We start from the raw sequence: 17,427 nt of genomic DNA, 5'->3' as shown, positions 1-17,427 counted from the left end.
AATGTTTTAGAAATATGATAGGACGTGTGCAGAAAATACACTCTAAGAAAAAAAACGTAAAAAATTGGATAAAACAGAATAAAATGTAGATTTCGCATTCTAGAAAAAAAGAAATATTTTGTATTTATATTTATAAACTCTTAAACTAGCATTAACTCTTTATTAAATACTGAAAAATATAGATATTGCATGACCGGTCACTTGACCGGTTGCGGTAGGAATAGTAAACATGAAATGTCGGTAGGAATAGTGTTAAACCTATTTTGATTTTAAAAAATTCCAAAAATCATGAATTTTATGATTTAATTTATGATTTTTCAATTTATTCCAGCGTTTCCTCATACCACTTCAACCAATCATCATACGACACATGTCCAAACGACATGGTGATGGTCCAAAGCCAGGCCGATGTTGATACTTCTATAGTTTACCAGAAATTTGACTTCCAACCGGCTTGGATGAAAACAAAAGAATATTGGGACGACACCTTTGAAAGGAGATACAGCAAAATAAAGCAAGATCCAAACCGACCACACCTTAAGGTAAAATAAGAAACAACTACTATCATTGTCCTGATTATATTTACTTGGTAGAACAGACCAATAAGAAACAAGTATACACAACTATCATTGTATTGATCTTGTTTTACTTGGTTAATTTTTTTTAATTACTATGTTTATTACAACTGTTAAATAGTTAACATCTAGTGATATTGATAAATAATAACATAAATTTAAATAAATAAGAGAGCAAAGGATCGAATTTACATGAAAATAATATCCGTTTACTTGGTTAAAATAGACACATAAAGACAACTACTACCATTGTCCCTGATTATGTTTTACATGCTAAAACAGACCCAGAAAAAAAATAAACACTATCATTGTACTGATTAGGGAATGCAATACCGTTAAAAAATTTCAATACCGGAATACCGGTAAAATACCGGTAATTTAATTAACTCGTCATCGTTATCGAGTACATTGAGTACTTTTTACCAAAATTAAACGTATGAGTAAGAAAGACCAAAAACTCATCAATGATCATATTACATTATTATAATAAACTGTATTGTCTGTATCCGATGTGTTAAATTAGCATATTTTCCAATATTTTAAAGACTTTAAATTTATTGTTTATATATATTAATTTATGATCTGAAACTTATAGAAGATAATTAATAACATACTATAATTGTAGAGTAATTTTATTTAAAAGTAGATGACCCGACAGATGTTCTGTTATCATGTCTACAATTTTTTAATATAATATACTAATATTTACCGTTTACCTAAAAATAATAATTATTGTTTTTTAAATTACTCTTCACTATATTGGAAAATGAAGTATTTTAAACGGTATAACATAACCATAACCATAACATAAAACTGGGTTCTTTATGTTGAATTAAATTAATTTAATTTTTTATTATTTAAGATATCCAAAATTGCATCTTAAACTTCTCCTAATCGATATCGTGAGGGCCGAATTGTATGTATTCATCTTTCCTATCCCATTTGTTATTATAAAATGAAATTTTCATAAGTAAATGGAAATTTTTGCAGTTGATAGTTTTCATTTGTTCTCAATGCAAACAATGACATATCGTTTTTTGCAATTTTTTACATTTATTTCTACAATATTGCACATACATCCCAGTACTTTATAATCGCATACATCCTAGAAAATTTCCTTAGCAAACTTCAAAAAGATTTATCAAAATCCGAATAATCGTCAAGGAGGAGTATACAGTGAGTGCTCGTAATTTAATATGAACTTTATATAATAGCAATAAAGCTCAAATTGATTCTACGTTTCAGTTAGAAAACGTTCGTATGTGAAAAAGAAAAGGGCTGTTTTTAGGGTTTTCCCGGTAATTATTCGATTTTTCTCGCCGTAAGAACCATCCTTGGACTTCAACGAACATTTAAAAAAAGAATGGTAATTATTATGAATAATATGCATAAAGTCAAAAAAATAAAAATTACGCAATCTTTGGCGCAGATGACACTTTACAAACCGTTACATTTTTACATAAGATGAAATAAACATCATTATCTATCAGCCGAATCTATTTATTGTAACACGATATGAGGCCCTTTGGAAAGCAATAAATGTTCAATTTAATGAATAGTTGAGATAATATTATGACATTTTTTTATCCTATAGAATTGCTTAAATATATAGCTGTGTATGCAGTTATGGAATTTAAATATAAATTTTTGTATTGCAGTCCCTAGTCCTGATTATATTTTACTTTACTATCATTGATGATTATGTTTTTTTGTTACAACAGACCCATAAAATCAACTGCAATCATTGTCCCAGCAGACCTACAAAAGACAACTACTATCATTGTCCGGATCATATTTTACTTGTTAAAATAGACCCCATATAAACAAGTATTATCATACTCCTGATTATGTTCTACTTGGTAGAACAGACCCATAAAAAACAATTGCTATCACTGTCCCGATTACATTTACTTGGTGAAATACACTCACAAGACAACTGCAATCATTTATTTTATTATTTAGCTTATAGAAAAATGTAATTTTCTGATTGCTAAATAAAACTATCACAAAAAAAAAAAAATATTTTATTAATTTTTACTTTAGGTGATCCTGGTGCCTCATTCCCACAACGATCCAGGATGGTTAAAGACTTTCGAACACTATTTTGAATCAGAAACTAGAAATATTCTGAACCACTTGGTCAACAAGATGAGGCAGCATGACAATTTAACGTTTATCTGGTCGGAGATCAGTTTTTTGCAAGCTTGGTGGGATCAAGTGCATCCCACGAAACAAAAGGTAAGAAGATAGATATTTTTTTTATTATTCGTTCAACTAATTGGTTGTTGTTTTAGGCGTTTAAAAAGTTTGTCCAAGCTGGAAGAATAGAAATAACAACCGGCGGTTGGGTTATGACTGACGAAGCCAACGTGCACTTGTTTGCAATGTGGAACCAACTTGTAGAAGGTCAGTAAATAATACAACAAAACATATTTATATCCAGCAATTCCTAACTTATTTCCTTCTCCAGGTCACCAATGGTTAAAACTCAACCTGAATATTACACCAACAACAGGCTGGTCAATCGATCCTTTTGGGCACGGCAGTACATTTCCCTACATTTTGAGCAATTCTGGTTTCCAAGGTACCATAATTCAGAGAATTCATTACGCTTGGAAGCAATGGTTTGCTTGGAAGAGATTTGGAGATTTTATGTGGGTTCCTGGATGGGAAGTTACTGGCAAAGATTCGGATAGAACCAGAAGAGATGTTTCCACGCAAGAAAAAAAACCAGTCAGTCGTAATTATAAAGTGGAACGAATTGTTCACGAAGGCCCTATACAAATTGGCGAAGGTCCTAAGTTAAATCGTCGAACTAAATCAATAAATGATGATATGTTGGATGTGGTGAATCATGATGAATCTGATGAGACTGATGTTTTGCGTAGAACCAAGCGGGATGTTGAAGAACCTGCACAGAACTTAAAAGATTCCCCAGAGAACCCCAAACTCCATTACCTAAATGGTGTATACAATGGTAAAATCGACAGCAATTTTAGATCTGAACGAGCAGATAACATATTTGATGACCGATCTGATGTTGATAAAGCCGAAATGATTGCACAGTATGACTATCTAAGAAATTTGGACGAATCTCAAAACATTTACAGACTACGCAGAGATAAAGATGATGACTCAGAATCTAATTCTTATCATAAAGTTAATAAAAGAAACTCTCATTCCAAAAAATATGAAGATGATAGTGGTGAAGAACTGATGCAAGAAAGTATACAATATGCTTATGTGTCAAAGGACGGTCAATTGAGATCAGATACTGAAGTTAATTATGAGATAAGATTGGAAAGAGACACCGATCAAGATGATATTGAGGTCAAATCTCAAGAAAATTCTGCAAATGCAGTCAATGCAGACACCATCAATAATCTTCCTGAAGATACATCTTTGAAACGATCAAAACGTTCAACAAATAATAGTAATGGTGATATTGTTGAAGCTAGAGTTAAAAAATCAGTGAATAAAGTAAGGCAACCAAAAAGTGCAATGTTAACTCACAATATGCCTTTTGATATTTATTCGATCAAACATTCCTGTGGACCTCATCCATACACATGCTTGAACTTTGATTTTAGGAAAATTGGAGGTAATATATGAGAAATTTAAACTAGTTGGTATTGGTATTTTGCTTTGAGGCAAGTTACATGAACTTCCCGATATGTGTAAATAATCGACTTCATCAATAAAATAGAAATTAGTTTATGAGTGATTAAAAGTATTCCGAGTGGATTTGTTATACACAATTGAAAACGAACGAACACGTTAACCCTGGGTATTTCTAAAAGCAAATTTTCAAAATTAAGAATTTTTATAATTGAACCAGTAGGACTTTAATAATTTAGTTTGTTTATTAAAACTAAGTACTCTATCTTTATACCAAGTAAATCGTCTAACTTTAATTTTAACAAACGTCAAAAAAACTACTCATTTTATCAAACTTTGATGAATTTTTAAATTAAATTATGTCGTAAGGCCGCAATATTTCAGTAACTCTTATAAGACCATGATATATATCGCCAAAAAAAGTTCCGTAAAAATCGGCTCAAATTTTTTTTCAACAACGAATTACAAGAAAATGGCTCGGTAGATTTTCATCTAAAACTAATCAGTATCATTCCCAACTAATATCTTTCGAACAGTTATCGAATTTTTAAAATCGATTCGGTAGTATGAGCTTAAATGTGGACGAAAAATTTAACACTTTTTTGCAAATTACAAGAAAAGAAACGGCTTGGCACATCGTCGCACAAAACTGATAAACGATAGTCCTCATTGAGATACATCAAAATGGCTTTTAAATTCTGAAATCGGTTCAGGCGTTTTTGAGAAAGCGTCGATCAAATGTATAATTTTGACAAATGCCAAAATAGCCATACCAAATTTGCAAACTTTAATGAATTTTCAAAGCTAAACGAGTTGTGGGGGCCGTAAAATTTTAGTATGATCTAGAAGACTATGGTATCTACCGTCAAAAAAATAATAAAAAATAGCCGAAAACATTTTATTTAACACTTTATTACAAGAAAACGATCAAGCCGATCTCTACTAAAAATAATCAGCACGATTCCCAACCAATATCTTTCGAACGGTTTTTGAATTTTCACAATCAATTCAGAATTACGGGCTAAAACCTGGACGAAAATTTTCTCACTTTTTCATTTTTTTTTCTCACGATAATACATCGAATGGCTTTTAAATTTTTGAAATCAGTCCAGCCGTTTTTTGAGAAAACGTCGATTTACAACAAAAAATCTGTTCACACACACACATACATACTTTTTCCAAATTCGGTCTCATTCGATTCAGAATGGCTTGAAACGTCGAGAAAACTTAAAATTAGCGAATCGGATCTTTTGATGAAACATAAACTTCTCCTTCGGGAAGTTAATAATAATAGTAAGAGCCTAAAGATTACATTTGTAACTTATGTTTTAACAGGTGAATACACTGAGTACTCCATCAAAGCACAATTTATTGACAAAAATAATTTACGAGAAAAGGCAGAATTGTTATTGGAGCAATACTCGAAGGCTGCTAGTCTGTTTCCTCATAACGTGGCACTTGTACCAATTGGAGATGACTTCAGGTAACAACAATTACATATTTTCAATAATAAAATATGTTTCAATATTCTATGTCTCCAGATATAATCACGAAGTCGAATTCGACCAGCAATACACAAACTACAAACTTCTAGTCGACTTCATAAATGAAAACAGCAAACGATATGGAACTGAAATATCCTTCGGTACTCCTCGAAATTATTTTGAAGCAATCGAAAAACGAACATCAGAGGCTCAACAACGGTTTCCGACAGTTGCCGGAGATTTCTTTGTGTATTCAGATATATTCACTGAAGGTCGACCTGCTTATTGGTCAGGATACTTTACTACCAGACCATATTTGAAGATACTGGACAGAACTGTTGAACATAACTTAAGGTAAGTGGGATAAAAAATTTTTACTCTTTAGCACATTGCGTGACAATGATTTTTATCCAGGAATGCTGAGATTTTATACACAATAGCCACCAATAGGGCACGTCAACTATCCCAGCATCCGAATAGCAAACCAGGAGTTAAACCCAGAAATACTCTTCGCATTTGAGAATCCTTGAAAAACACTACGACAGTCTGACTCGTGCCAGAAGGCATTTGGCATTATTCCAGCACCATGATGCCATTACTGGAACTTCCAAACATGCTGTCATGAGAGACTATGGATTGAAACTGTTTGAAGCTTTGCAAATTGCCAATAAGATACAAGAAGACTCCATCGAGAGTTTACTTGTTGAACACAAGGAAAAAGACAAAGACGATTTGAAAGGTTTTATTTTGAAGGATATCGAGAAGGAGAGTTATGACAAATTGGATAGAAAGGTTTGTGTACAAATTATATTGGTGTCGGATGTTGGAGTTGTGACAATTTTGCGTGTTTTCAGGTTCCTATATCGATGTCGAGAGAAAAGAGACAAATCGTGATGTTCAACTCGCTTCCACAAGAACGTTCTGAAGTCGTCATAATACGCGTGAATGATACCAAAATAGCAATTCTTGACGACCAGAACAATGAGGTAATTTCCATCCCCAATCCATTACCCCAACTCTAGTTGACAATATTATTTTTTATCAGGTGCGCATACAAATCAGTCCTGTCTGGAACACATCTACGACTCTACCACAATGGACAATATCCGATAAAGAATTTGAAATATCCTTCATAGTCCGCCTACCACCTTTAAGTTTATCTACATACTCCATAATCACCACCAAGCAAGAAGATCCCAAAAACTTTGCGACTATCTACTGCGACAAATGTTTTGGAAAATCAGACAAACACAATTTCCATCAAGGAACTCCTGATGAAATGATTCAAAGTTTTAACGTACACAACGTGAAAGTAGAAAGTTTGCGAGATGGTACCAATTTATTTGAAAAGAAATCTTTTACCAAACAAGACGATGGTAGAAAGTCGAAGTTCCAATTTAAACCAATGCAACCGGGTGATGTCCAATTAGAAAACAGAGATTTGAGACTTTTGTTCGATGGTAGAAGTGGATTTTTGAAGACTATAACGCATAAAAGTTTTTTGAAGAACAAGGACAATGCTGATGGGGCTTCAAAGAAATATACGACTAGGAATGTTATGTGCAATGTAAAATTCGGAGCTTATGTCAGCGCCCAGTTCCACTCTGGTGCCTACTTGTTTAAACCTGATCCGAACACTTTGGAACCGGAAAGGGATATTTTGAAAGGGTAAAACAAATTCTACTTGTTATATCTTATTCTTATATATAAAAATGAATCGCAAAATGTGTTGGTAAGCGCATAACTCAACAACGCCTGAACCAATTTGGCCAATTCTTTTTTTAAAATGTTCGTTCAAGTCCAAGGATGGTTCTTACGACGAAAAAAATCGAATAATTTCCGGGAAAACCCTAAAAACGGCCCTTTTCTTTTTCACATACAACGTTTTCTAACTAAAGCGTAGAATCAATTTGAGCTTTATTGCTATTATACGAATTTCGTATTAAATCACAAGCACTAACTGTATACTCTTCCTAAACGATTATTCGGATTTTGATAAATCTTTCTAAAGTTTGTTAGAGAAATTTTCCAAGATGTTTGTTGTTATAAAGTACTGGGATGTATGTGAAATTATGTACAAATTAATGGAAAAAATTCGAAAAACGACGTGTCATTGTTTGAATTGAAAACGAATGAAAACTGTCATCTGCCAAAAATTTCAATTTACTTATGAACCTAGATAATATTAGAATATGTATAATAAATTTATGATTATGAATAAGAAGAATAAAATGTATACATTATTATTGCCAGAAAGCAGCTGAGATGTGCCAGAAATTAAAATAATATAAAATACAGTATATATATGGCAGATTGAATAATTACATATTGAACAGAATATGGCAAATTAATTCACTTAAAATATGAAATTAAGTATTAATCAGGGTCGGTCCTACCTTTAATGCGATGCATGCGAAAAATACGAGCGCACGCCTTAGGGGCGCCAACACAAGATTTGGATATTAAATTTTCAATATAGTTTCTTTTTGAATATATAATTTCTTTGCATCTTTTACTAATATTTCCACAATATTTTTAAAATTCGTAAAATTTTCTTTTTATAACAACAAATGGGAAAGTTAAGATGAATACATACAATTCGGCCCTCACGATATCGATTAGCAGAAGTTTAAGATGCAATTTTGGATATCTTAAATAATCAAAAATTTAATTAATTTAATTCAACATGAAGTACCAGTTATATGTTATGGTTATGGTTGTTATATCGTTTAAAAGACTTCAATTTCCAATATTAGAGTGTGAGAATTGAGACTCAACATTATATTTAAAGCAGTTCTACATTTAACATCGTTCATACTATAAATGTATTTGCATTTTGGCGTAAAGAGTAACTTAAAAAACAATAATTATTATTTTTAGGTAAACTGTAAATATTAGTATATTGTATTAAAAAATTGTATACATATGCACAGGACAACGTCTGTCGGGTCATCTAGTATTATATAAAACAAGGAGCTAAAATATATAAAATTTTACTATTCTAGCCTCTCTCCTGGTCTAATGATAATAAGTGGTCAAATATCAAGCGAACTAACAGCCTTGTACAACGGATTCATATCACACACAACAAGAATATACAATTTCAAAAACGATTACCATCCTTCCAAAAATAGTGAATTAATGCGTGCTGTATACTTAGAAACCTTGGTCGACTTTGGAGAACCTCCTAAATACAGGGAAACTGAACTGTTCCTTAGGTAAAAGATAAAACATCATAAAAAACTTATGCAGGTACTAAGATTGTAAATTTTGATTTCAGATTACAAACAAATATCGACAATGGTGACACACCAGTGTTCTACACTGATTCCAATTCTTTCCAATACCATAAAAGGACTTTAGTACCAGCAATTGGTCCTGAAGGCAACTATTACCCGATAACAAGTATGGCTTTCATTCAGGATGCAAAAACCAGAGTGACTTTGATAACTGATCATGCACAAGTGAGTAAAATAGATAGAAATTTTTTAAATATGTTGTTTAAATGTTTTATTTTTTTTTCAACAGGGTGCAGCAAGTTTGGAACCAGGTTATTTGGAAGTAATGTTGGATCGAAGAACTTTGTACGATGATTCTCGAGGAATGGGTGAAGGACTCATTGACAACAAACCGACTGTATTTAAAAACTGGTTGCTGGTGGAAAGTGTTCATTCGAAGGATGATGATCAAAGGTTAGTCTACATATATATATATATAAATAAGTCGGGATTTCCTTCCTGACGAATAACTCCAGAACGCACGTATCGATTTCGACAATTTTGCATTCGTTGGAAAGGTCTCGGGCTCCGCAAGGTTCATAGCTAAGTTTTTGAGAGAACGAATCATCCGATTTGTATGATCTAAAAAACATTCAATTCGTAATGACGGGGAAAAGTGGTTATTAGTTTTTGGCAAAGGTAGGCCCAGCAGTTTCGGAGATACAGAGCTAAATGTTTAAACAATGGCAGTTTTTGAGAGAACTAAGCGTCCGATTTAAATGATTCAAAGAACTTTCTGCTTGTTTCAACAAAATAATTGCTTTTGGAAAAAAAAATTTGTTTCTAATTTTTGTTTTCAAAAAATATTTTTGTAATTTTGGTTAAAAAATTTAAAAAAATACCCAGGCTAAGCACAGTCTAAGCGCCACTCTGGTGCAAATGTTTACCCAAGTGCGTTTAGACTGTTTATGTACTGGAGCACTTTTCCAATTTTGTGAAAATGATTGAAAAATGTGAAAATGTCGCCAAGCTAAGCATAGTATAAGTGAAAATGTCGCACAGAATTATTTGAAAATGCGTTTAGACTGTGACTAACGGGAGCACTTTTTCAATTTTGTGTAAATTAGGCAATTATTTTTTTTGTTGAAATTGAATTTGAAATGAAATGACGATTGTTAATGTTCTGGAGATAAATTGATTTATGATTTATGATTTACATTTGATTTGCTCACAACTAGATATAACAAGATAGCCAAAATAACGAATAATGAAAGTTACAGAATTTGTAACAATATATTTGAAAACGTTTAAAATTCCTCGAACATTTCGTTACGGTACGGGAAGTTCCAGCAATTTGTCTTAAGGCACGATGCCATACAGCACTAGTTTATATATAATAGTGTTAATTTGTTTCCAGTGTGCAAAATAGTAAAGATACATCCAACATCAGAGAAGGTTTGGACATTGCCAAAGATTTACTGCAAAAATCTACTGATGTAAATTCTGATAAACAAAATGAAGAATATCAACTACCAAGTTTGGCAGCTACACGATTAGCAGATGCCTTGAACTATCCTCTAAACATCTACTCTGTCGAAGAACCAAATGCAAGCTGTAAGTATTTTAATTTACAATGAAGTAGTACATATTTTAACCAACATTGTACTTCAGCTACTTACAACATGAACAACAAAATGGATGAGTCTAGCTCTAAAACTGAGTACACAACAATAAACCAGGACAGAAGTCGAGTACCTTTAATATCACATCCTTTACCTTGCGACATGAGATTGATCAATCTGAGAATACTAAGCGATGAAACATATCATCAATTTCCTGGTTCGAATGCTCTGTTGATGTTGCACAGACAGGTAAAACAATAATACTGATATTAACCGTATAATTTCTGTTCTGACTTGTTTTTATTATCCAGGGTTACAGTTGTCGAATAGGTGGTACAAATCCTTTAGACACTTGTCACAATACAAGAATGCATCCTGATACTACATTGACTGATGTTAAAATAAAGAAAGTAACAGAAACCAGTCTGACTGGTGTTAAGGATTTGGAAGCTGTTAAAAGCTTGGGAGATATTTTTGTTGAGAAAATGGATTTGGCAATGTACAGGATAGATTTTGAAGAGTAGAAAAAATATTTATATATAGCGTGATAATAGTGATTTTCAAAGATTTGTATATAACTGAGATAAACCTAATTATTTATATAATTTATTTTATAATATATTTACATTTTATTTTTATGACACTAAGCATTTATGTTTAACTCAAAATTTTAGCCTTAATTATTTTTAAATTTCAAGAATTATTCTACACTAACAAATGGCAGTCTAATTAAATTAAGTATTAAGTCTAAAATATTAATCAAATGTGATTTTATGCAATATTTATAATATTATAATTATTTTTTAAGTCTTTGTTCATTCTGGTTAGATTTAAATTATTGAATATAAGTCCATTCTATCAGTCAAATATAATTAATTAAATTAAGTACTTTTAACGAAGATCTTGCCCTTCACATGACAGCTAACATGCAAAAATTTAATGTAGATAGAAGATTTATAAAATTATCTATTTAGATTGTAATTAATACAAGAAATTGAATTTAGATAAAGATAAAGATAATATTAATTTAAATACAGGATTTAAAATATTGTATATATGAATATTGTTAGATAGGAACTGATCGATCGAGTTGTGATGTTGAAAGGAATGTAATAAGAATTATTGTAGATTAAATTTATATTTATTTTATTGATGTAAAATATTATATATATATATATATATATATATATATATATATATATGAGTATTACTATGTAAAATATTTTGTAGTTGCGTTGTGAATTTTTAGAAACAAATAAATCAACTAATGATTTTTCTATAAAATGTTTTTTTTTAACTTTCTGTAGAGTAAGTTATTGTAATCGTCCAAAAATCGAAATTTAAAATTTTTGCATTTCTTCACGTTTCAGAGGTTTCTGAACATTTTGGCATTCCTTAGAAAAAATTTACGTCAGTGTGTGAGTAGGACGTATAGTGTGTAGTTTTTGGGTGGAAGGATCAACCGATTTGAATGATTCAAAAAACATTCGATTCCTATTGATAGGGAGATGTGTTGATTAGTTTTTGGCAAAGGCAGGTCCAGCCGTTACGGAGATACGGAGCAAAGAGTGCAGAAAATGGAAATCGACTTTCTGAGAGAACGGAGCATCCGATTTGAATGATCTAAAAAACATTCAATTCGTAATGATGGAGAGAAGTGGTGATTAGTTTTTGGCAAAGGCAGGTCCAGCCTTTTTGGAGATATGGAGCTAATCGTGCCAAAAATGACAGTTTTTGAGAGAAATAAGAATCCGATTTGAACGATTCAAAAAAGTTTCTACTTGTGTGGACGAAACGATTGTTTTTAGAAAGTTTTTTTTTAAATTTCAATTTTTTTTGAATATCGAAAATAATTCAAATTTCAAAATTTTAATTCGGCACCGAAAGTTCCAGCAAATTGCCTTAATATACCACTAGTTATTTTTAATTTTCCAAAGGAAAGTTTTTAAGCTCAACCCTATATTTCAAGTCATTCTGAATCGTTTGACACTGTATGGAAAAAGTGTGTGTGTATTATAAATTTATATAGTAATTTCTTATTGGATAAGACAATTATTTACACTGTCAGGAAGTTCATGTAACTTACCATAAGGCAAAGTGCTACTTACAACTTTTTATATGTTGTTAAGCTATTTGCCACTAATTTAAAAATAATTATTAACATGTAGAGTGGTTAAATCTCATTCATATAAAATTTTTCTGATTTCTTCGAATATTCATATAAAATTTTTCTTCTTTCTAAAATCACTAATGACATTTATTTTGCACCACAAAAATATTTTTGACATTAGACAAATGAATAAAAATGATAAAAATTAAATAGAAATATAATAACAATTTTTTTTCAATATCCCTGGTGTACCATGGAATTGACACTGAGAAATGGCCTCAAAGTGTTTATGAATTGTAAGTCTAATAAAAATAAATCTAATCACAATTTTGCTTTTGATTGTGAGATAAAACATATTTTTCCGATCATCTTTGTACAGGTTGCCAGCAACCAGCAAATTATTATATTTTTATTTATTTTTTGGTCCCAGGTGCCTTTTTACTATGCGTCCTACTGGCATTCTATTCCCTGAGTGTTGTCAAAAAAGAGAAAGCAGCCTCGAATCTTCAACATCTTGAACCTTTGATACTCCAAACCACAATCTTTGGAGAAATAAGAATTTCAAATGGTCAAAGGTAACAAAACCGCAATCACCACGATTATACTCTACTTTCATCAACCTTTGTCCTAAATTCTAGTTCGTACCGAAATGCCTCCATATCATCACACTTTGTCCTAAATTCTAGTTTGTACCAAAATGCCTCCATATCCCAAGCATGTCCAAAAAGTATGGTGATGGTACAAAACCAGGCAGACATTGACACGTCTGCACTTTACCAGAGATTCTACTTCCATCCTAATTGGACCCAAAATAAGGTATTTTGGGATGATAGATTTGAAACCAGGTATAATAAAGAAAAGGGAAATACAAAAAAACCGCATCTCAAGGTAAAAGTTGACGAGAGATAAGAAAAAGTAACGGAAGTATATGATTGTTTTTTCCTCCAGGTGATTTTGGTTCCCCATTCGCATAATGATGCAGGCTGGCTTTTGACGTTCAAGCAGTACTTTGAGACAAAAACTAGAAATATTTTGAATAACTTGGTTAAAAAAATGAGCGAATATCGCAAATTGACATTCGTCTGGGCTGAAATTTGTTTTTTGCAGGCTTGGTGGGATCAAGCACATCCTACAACACAAAAGGTAAGAAAAATAATTGTTAACGCCTTACTCAACTCTGGTCTAATGGAATAATATTATTATTATCTTCTATATTATATTACCTTCAGACAGGATAGCAATAATAATCCCTCATCCCTTATTATATAACTAGCAAACCCGACGAACTCCGTTTCGCCACCAGATGGTTTCGTGAGAAAGATGAAGAATTTTTTTGTTTTGAAAAGGAAAAATTTGATTATATTACACAACAGTAATGAATTTATTTCGATTACAAAAATGAAGTGTTTTTTAATTGATCTTCTCTAAGTAAATGAAAGTGAATCCGCAAATTATCCGTTTCATTGAAGTGCTCTTTGGTAAACCACATTTTTTTGTTTTGTGGTCTGACGTTAACACAAATAAAGCGGATGGTTTTCCAACTCGTGAACAGGTAATGTAAAACTGTCCATGTAAAAAACAATGATTTTTTAAATAATCTAATTGAGATTTATCATGCAAACACTAAGCGATTGGCCTTGCGACTTGTTATTGCGAACGCAAGGCAAACTGGAAATTGCAATCGTTTGAAGTCGAACGGAAGAACAGTCGGAATCATTGGTATGTCACCAAATCGCCAGCAATTTTTGATTGAATGGTGAAATTCAGTACGTGTACATCATTATTCTTTGCGGCAAGAATTGCTCGTTGACTTAACCAAGTATAATTCTGATAATTCTCACTAATGTCATTACTCGAATTTTTAATTACGGCGCGTGAAGTTCCAGCAATTTGCATTAAGACATGAAGCCATGCACCACTAATTTTCTTAGCTATAAACCTTGCGGAGCCCGAGACCTTTCCAACGAATGCAAAATTTTCAAAATCGGTTTGTGCGTTCTGGAGTTATATCGTCAGGAAAGGAAAACCCGACTTATTTTTATATATATGTAGATTTAGAACTATTAAATAATCCCTCTCATTGTCATGCATCCTGTCCCCAAATCTATCATCATACCATTAATCCATTTTTCTAAGGATCCTAATCACCTGTTTCCGATTGAATTCCACGTATTATTTCATTTAAATATATAACAATTAAACTACTTGTCATCTTTTAATCGGTCTGGTATAGCCATTATCTAAATATATCTAGTACTTTCAAAATATAAATAAAATGCAAGTGTATATAATAGAGTTCGGCAGCATCTCGGTGGATCACGAACTTCTTATACATTTTTGCAATCTATCTTGTAACAACATATTTTTGTTATTTATTTTTCCAGGCGTTTAAAGAGTTTGTCGAAGCTGGAAGAATAGAAATAGCAACCGGTGGTTGGGTTGTGACTGATGAAGCCAATGTGCACTTGTTTGCAATGTGGAACCAACTTGTAGAAGGTCAGTAAATAACACAACAAAACACATATTTATTTCCAGCAATTCATAACTTATTTCCTTCTCCAGGTCACCAATGGTTAAAACTCAACTTGAATGTTACACCAACAACAGGCTGGTCAATCGACCCTTTTGGACATAGTAGCACATTTCCTTATATTTTAAGCAATTCTGGAATCCAAAGGACTATTATCCAGAGAATACATTTTGCTTGGAAGCAGTGGTTTGCTTGGAAGAGATTTGGAGATTTTATGTGGGTTCCTGGATGGAGAATCGAAGATTTGGACAAAACATCAAGAGACCTAAAGAATCATATAGCAGACTTTGGTCATATCCATAAATCTGTCGTGAACAATTTTTTAAATAAAGACAAACGATATATTGGTAAAAATAAAATATCTGGTGATGCCTTGGATAAAAATCCAAAAGACTCAAGTTCTGATTATATGATGATTGACAAAGATACATCCGACATTAATAATTTTGTTGAGAATAAAATAAGTAGTTTGAAATCTTCAGAAGCTGTTCAAATTCCTGATGATAAATCTTCAAACAATAAAGCACAAGGAGAAAAATTGGAAAATGATAATAGTCCAAGACATATTTTGGGTTATTTCTCTAAGATAAAAGATCAGATGATAAAACGTCCAAAACGAACAGTAATAAATACAGAGAACAGGCACAATCGAGACATCAACGTTCAAAACAAGGCAAAAAATCCAAACAAAGCTCCAACAGGCAAAATTCAAAATAAAAAATCTATATCCCGTCTAGTCAAACCCAAAAATTCAATCCTGACCCACAATATGCCCTTCGATCTATATTCCATCGATTACTCTTGTGGTCCTCATAGGAACATATGTGCACAATTTGATTTTAATTACAACCACAGTAAGTTGATTACAATATTTATAGTTTTTTTTAACTTCCCGTAGAGTAGTTATAGTAATGGGCCGAAAATCGACGTTTTTGAAGGTTTCTGAACATTTTACTGGCATACCTCAGAAACAGAATGGATGTGTGTGTGTGTGTGTTTTGTATGTCCGCATTTTCGTCCACGTTTTCGGGCGCACGGATCAATCTATTTGAATGGCTTAAAAAACATTCGATTCCTATTGATAGAGAGATGTGCTGATTAGTTTTTGGCAAAGGCAGGTCGAGCCGTTACGGAGATACGGAGCAAAAAGTGCAGAAAATACAAAGCGAGTTTTTGAGAGAACGGAGTATCGGATTTGAATGATCTAAAAAATATTTAATTTGTAATGATTGGGAGAAGTGGTGATTAGTTTTTGGCAAAGACAGGCTCCGCCATTTCGTAAATACAGAACTAAATGTGCAAAAAATGGCAGTTTTTGAGTGAACTAAGCGTCTGATTTGAATGATCTATAAAACTTTTTGCTTGTATTGACAAAACAATTGCTTTTGAATATAAGAAATTATTACATCTTTTTTTTATTCTCCATAAAATATTTTTGTAATTTTGGATTGAAAATTCAAAAAATTACCCAGGCTAAGCACAGTCTAAGCGCCACTTTGGTTCAAATGTTTACCCAAGTGCGTTTAGACTGTTTATGCACTGGAGCAATTTTCCAATTTTGTGAAAACTATTGAAAAATGTGAAAATGCCGCCAAGCTAAGCACAGTATAAGTGAAAATGTCGCACAGAGTTATTTGCAAATACGTTTAGACTGTGACTATGCGGGAGCACTTTTTCAAATTTGTGTAAATTAGGCGACTATTTTTTTTTTTTGAAATTGAATTCGAAATGAAATGACGATTGTTAATGTTCTGGAGATAAATTGATTTATGATTTACATTTGATTTGCTCAGATATAACTAGATAATGCAAAAGTAATGAAAGTTACAGTATTTGTAATAATATATTTAAAAACGTTTAAGAAAGTCTCGAAAGTTCGGGCAATTTGCCTTAAGGCACGATGCCACACACCTCTAGTTTGAATTGTTAATGCTTATATTATTTTTTAGGAGTGTCAATCTTCGATGATTTTCCAGTAGAGTTCATAGATAAATATAATGTGCAGGAAAAAGCAGAGTTGCTGCTGGAGCAATATTCGAAATCTGCAAGTTTGTTTTCGCATAATGTGCTGATTGTTCCTCTTGGGAGTGATTTTAGGTAAAAAATAAGTGATGATAGTGATGTTATTTATTTTTGTACAACTTTGTACTTTATCTTCAGTTATCATGAAGAAATACAACTCGACCAGCAGTACAACAACTACAAACATCTAGCCGCTTATATAAATAAATATCGATCAAGATATGGAGCAGAAATATCTTTCGGTACGC

General features: G+C 32.1%; 1 protein-coding gene across 1 annotated transcript; it reads left to right on the top strand.

Moving 5' to 3' along the window:
- Positions 1-384: 384 nt before the first annotated feature.
- On the top strand, positions 385-11,063 carry LOC113366299 (alpha-mannosidase 2-like). The gene is made up of 18 exons (XM_026607883.1): positions 385-542; positions 2,619-2,813; positions 2,870-2,981; positions 3,046-3,255; positions 4,057-4,176; positions 5,529-5,676; positions 5,735-6,031; positions 6,092-6,137; positions 6,176-6,469; positions 6,532-6,663; positions 6,723-6,974; positions 7,029-7,345; positions 8,683-8,895; positions 8,958-9,141; positions 9,206-9,356; positions 10,408-10,513; positions 10,640-10,766; positions 10,829-11,063. Exons 1-18 carry the CDS (start codon positions 390-392, stop codon positions 11,039-11,041), a joined length of 3,270 nt encoding a protein of 1,089 aa, XP_026463668.1. The 5' UTR covers positions 385-389; the 3' UTR covers positions 11,042-11,063.
- The last annotated feature ends 6,364 nt before the right edge of the window (positions 11,064-17,427 follow it).

Source organism: Ctenocephalides felis, unplaced genomic scaffold (genome assembly GCF_003426905.1).
Source record: "Ctenocephalides felis isolate EL2017-DRISC unplaced genomic scaffold, ASM342690v1 CF-g0.4_SCAFFOLD_01170, whole genome shotgun sequence".
NCBI classification, from domain to species: domain Eukaryota; kingdom Metazoa; phylum Arthropoda; class Insecta; order Siphonaptera; family Pulicidae; genus Ctenocephalides; species Ctenocephalides felis.
This window is presented reverse-complemented; position numbering and strand designations above follow the sequence as displayed.